The 4,148-nt window shown below is 42.0% G+C and overlaps 1 protein-coding gene across 1 annotated transcript; it reads left to right on the forward strand.

The window, feature by feature from the left end:
- The first annotated feature begins 2,847 nt into the window (after positions 1 to 2,847).
- On the forward strand, positions 2,848 to 3,579 carry LOC149168619 (uncharacterized). Its single transcript, XM_089424934.1, has one exon. The coding sequence runs from the start codon at positions 2,848 to 2,850 to the stop codon at positions 3,577 to 3,579; it is 732 nt and encodes a 243-aa protein (XP_089281060.1).
- Positions 3,580 to 4,148: the final 569 nt, after the last annotated feature.

A 4,148-nucleotide genomic window follows, 5' to 3' on the forward strand; every position in this document is an offset into this window, starting at 1 on the left:
ACCAGTTGGCTTGAGTACTTCTTGATCAATGAAGTCCTTTAGACCGTTGTCCTCTAGTACTGCTTCCATGTGATCCTTCCATGCTATATAATTCACATTTCCATCAAGGGCATATTCGAGTCTCAAACCATAGAATGCCATAGGTGAAATAGAGATGTGATAAGAACTCAATTTCTATATTCAAGAATCACAAACTTCAACTTCTTGTATACTGTTCTTCCTTGATCACCTGTGCTCGGATACCATGTAGAAATTCCCACTTGCAGATCACCTGGTAATGCAATATACTAAAGAAAAACACTTTATCTACTTCTACAAATAGTTTACTGAAAGCTTAATCGAACATGAGAAACATCAATAAGAACACATATAACTGATAAGAAGGAATCAATCACACATAACGTAGAAGATATAACACGGGGAAAGCCTCAACCTAAAACCCCAACTCTGTATTATCATACAAGTGGAAATATAGCCAGTATTACAAAAAGAATCAACTCAAAATCTTTCATGCTCTCTCTGCAATACCTTTGCTGCTCATAGACAATCAAAAGCCTCTATCTAACCTCTGGTCTACCCTCCAAGTCTCCTATTTCTTTGTGCAATTTTGATTGGGGTCCAGTGTAGCCACTTGTGTGAATTAGCCTCTCCACACACTCACTAACCTCTTATCCAACTACATAGTCCTGAAGGAGATAAATCCTCATCATGGATGAGCTTCCTTTATAGGAAAAATATTCATCCAACTCATAGTACATTATCTCTTCTCTGATCTCAACTGGGTCTCTGTCTGAACTGACATGCATGAGTTATTCATGAGAGAATCTTCAGTTATCTGAAGTGCAGCAGTTATATGCAAACATGCATTAACTAATTGAACTTACTTAATTTAAACAAACTATTTAAATCAATTATAACTGGAATTGACTTAGTTAACTGAGCCAACTAATTACTACTCAAAATAGAACTCATCGTTATCTCTTTAACTAATGGATAAATTCCTAAATTAATAGATAAATTATTGCATGTCCTCACATAGACTTCATGTTTGATTTTTCACAACTAATTAACTCATGGAGAATTAATTAATTTATTTTCAAACAACTGTTAAGTTCAAATTCGAATTTTACTTCCTATTTTTAGTACAGGGACTGACTAAAATTGGAATCCATCCTGAACTGCTAAAAATAGAATGCTATTTTTAGTACTTCCATTTTTCATTCCCTATTGCTCAATCCAGCACTGATACCCAAACTACTATTTATAGCAATGCTATTTTTAGCATTTCTTGTTGCTATTTTCAACAAAAATAATTTAGTTAGTTCTTAATAAGACGAAAATGTGTAACTCATTCAATTTTTAATATGAAATATCAAGATGAATGGGCCACAGGAAAACCGCCATGAATATTGTTCTCAGAGACGCCCCAAAGCTCAACAGCTCGCAGTGCAGGGCTCGACTTTGATATCCTAAAGCTCGTTGCTAGACGTTGTGGCTCCCACGCGCACCCTCCACTAACTGCTATCTGCTTGCGGCCACCTAGGCCTCGGCCCCAACCATGGATCCTTCGGATCCCCCTTCGGAAGGGTTGGATCAGCAAAGCACCTTCTCAGCCCTGGTGAAATCGCTCCCTCTGCATCGCCCCAGACCTTCCCTCTCAAAATTTGTGAAAAAGCTGGATGGGCTCCAAGAGGTTCAGTTGCCTCCAGTCTTGCCCCGCATGGACGCTCTGTCTCTGGCTGAAAAGGGCCTCGTAGGCCAATTCACAGGCCTCTGGCCTTCTCCTCGAACCGTTCAAAGATGGGTTGAAAGAAATTGGACTGATAAAATTCAAGGGAAGATCTCCATAGGGTTTTGTGGGAAAGGTTATTTCACATTCCACTATGAATCTAAAGAGGATAAGGACTTAATTTTTAGAAATGGGCCCTATTTTATGGACTCCAGGGGCCTGTACCTGAACAAATGGACACCAGATTTTGACCCTGAACTGGATGTTCCCAGCATCATTCTGGTTTGGGTTCGTCTTCCTCATCTCCCTCTCCACTGTTGGGGAGATGAATCTGTTCGAGCCATCGGGAATGCAGTAGGCAAATACATAGATCCCAGCGAACCGAAAGAGAACATGCAGGCTTGTGCGAGGATTTGTGTTGAAGTGGACCTTGGCAAAGGACTCCCTGAAGCGATAAAACTGAAAGTGGACGAATGGAGCCATATCCAGCAGCTCGATTACAAGCAGATTCCTTTTAAATGCAAGGTATGTCACGAATACGGCCACTTTGCCAATCGATGTCCTAAACTTGTTGATGCAGAGAATGATGATCAAGAAGGCCATTGGGAACCAGTCAAAAAGAAGAAGTATGCCCCAACATCCAAAGCTCCTCTGGAATATGATCCTCCTGTTCCCTCTGCTCCTCGCCCCTCCTCATCCTCCGCTCCCCTTTCTGCTCAACCCCCTCCTGATCTGCCCCTCCCTTCCTCTTCCAACCCCTTCTTTGTTTTATCTTCCCTCGACCCTCCTCCCAAGGATCCCTCTCTGCTCCCCTTGATCCCCTCCAAACCTTCAGATCCTTCTGCATCCCTGATCATCCCTTCGCAGGCTTCTCTTGATCCCCCTCTTCCTAGGCTTACTAGAAGCACGTCTAAAGACCATGGATCCTCCTGCGACTCTTTCAAGAAACCAGGTCCTAGTAGAAAATCGGCCTAGTAGCATAGAGACGAGAACGCTCAAAAAGACATAGCCATGGGCACCCAAACCCCTATAGAAGCTTTCATCCTGGGGCAACATGAGAAGGATACAACTCAAGAGAGGTGAGCACCTCTCCGTAAACCAGTCACCCAATGATGAAAATGTTGTCTTGGAATAGCAGGGGTCTAGGACACCCCTCAAAAGTTTTAGCCCTCAAAGATCTTATACATAGTGAAAAACCAGATATAATTTTGATTCAGGAGACAAAACTAGAGCAGCAAGAAATAAGAGGAATAATAGATCAGCAGAAACAATACAAAGGCTGTGCCAGTGACTCAAGAGGAGCTTCCGGTGGAATTTCCACCCTTTGGGATCACAGCAAATGGAACTGCACATTAGTTAATCTACATCAGCACTGGATCAAAACGGTTCTGGATAATAAAATCGATGATCAATCAGCAGTTGTCTACAATGTCTATGCCCCCAACCATTACAAAGAAAAGGAAAGTTGTTGGGATGATTTGAAGGCTATTATCGATATAGAAACAACTTCAAACATTATAGTGGCAGGCGATCTTAACCTGATCTTACACGCCAATGAAAAAAGGGGAGGCTGCTTTTCGCCTGACCCTTCCAGAGGCCATTTGGAAGCAATCATCCGAGACCATGAACTGGTGGATGTTGTACCAAAAAATTGCAGGTACACCTGGAGCAACCACAGGCTTCGCAATGGTAATATAATGGAAAGGCTGGACAGATTCTTAATCAATGTATCTTTCCTCTCCTCCTTTTCTATGGGGTATGCTAGCATTTTATCCACCTCAACCTCTGATCATTACACCATTACACTTACGCTGGATACTCACTGTCCTCTGGGGGCCAATTCCATTTAGATACAGTCCTCTTTGGAATTGGGTTCCGGCGGTCAGAGAAATTGTACAGGGATCCTGGAACTAGCACGTTGAAGGCTCACCAGGTCTCATATGGGAAACTAAACTGAGAAGAACCAAACAGGTCATCAAAGAATGGGCTAGAACCAATTACAAAGAACCTGAAGAGACCAAAAAGAAAATTAAGAATGAACTTGAATGCATTCAAAGAACGATAGAGGTTCAGGGCCTCTCTCATCAAAATAAGGAGCAAGAAGGCTCACTCTATGCACAGCTGAGTCACATAAACAGAGAAGAAGAGCTAAAATGGAGACTAAAGTCAAGGCAGCTCTGGCTTCAAGGCGGTGATAAAAATACTGCATTTTTTCACAAACAGGCCACGACAAGAAAAATCAGGAACAATGTCAGCTCAATTTTGGACAATGAAGGCAACCAGAAAAATACCCAAGAAGCCATTAAAAGAGCTACCACTGAATATTACAAAGAGCTTCTAACATAAACCAAAGGAGAAGAGGACTATGCCAACTTTCTTCAATACTTGCCCATGGAAATCACTAGAGAAATGAACGACA

This window comes from Pinus tabuliformis, chromosome 4_2, assembly GCF_031772625.1.
Source record: "Pinus tabuliformis cultivar Carrire ecotype Pingquan chromosome 4_2, CPIR1, whole genome shotgun sequence".
NCBI lineage: Eukaryota > Viridiplantae > Streptophyta > Pinopsida > Pinales > Pinaceae > Pinus > Pinus tabuliformis.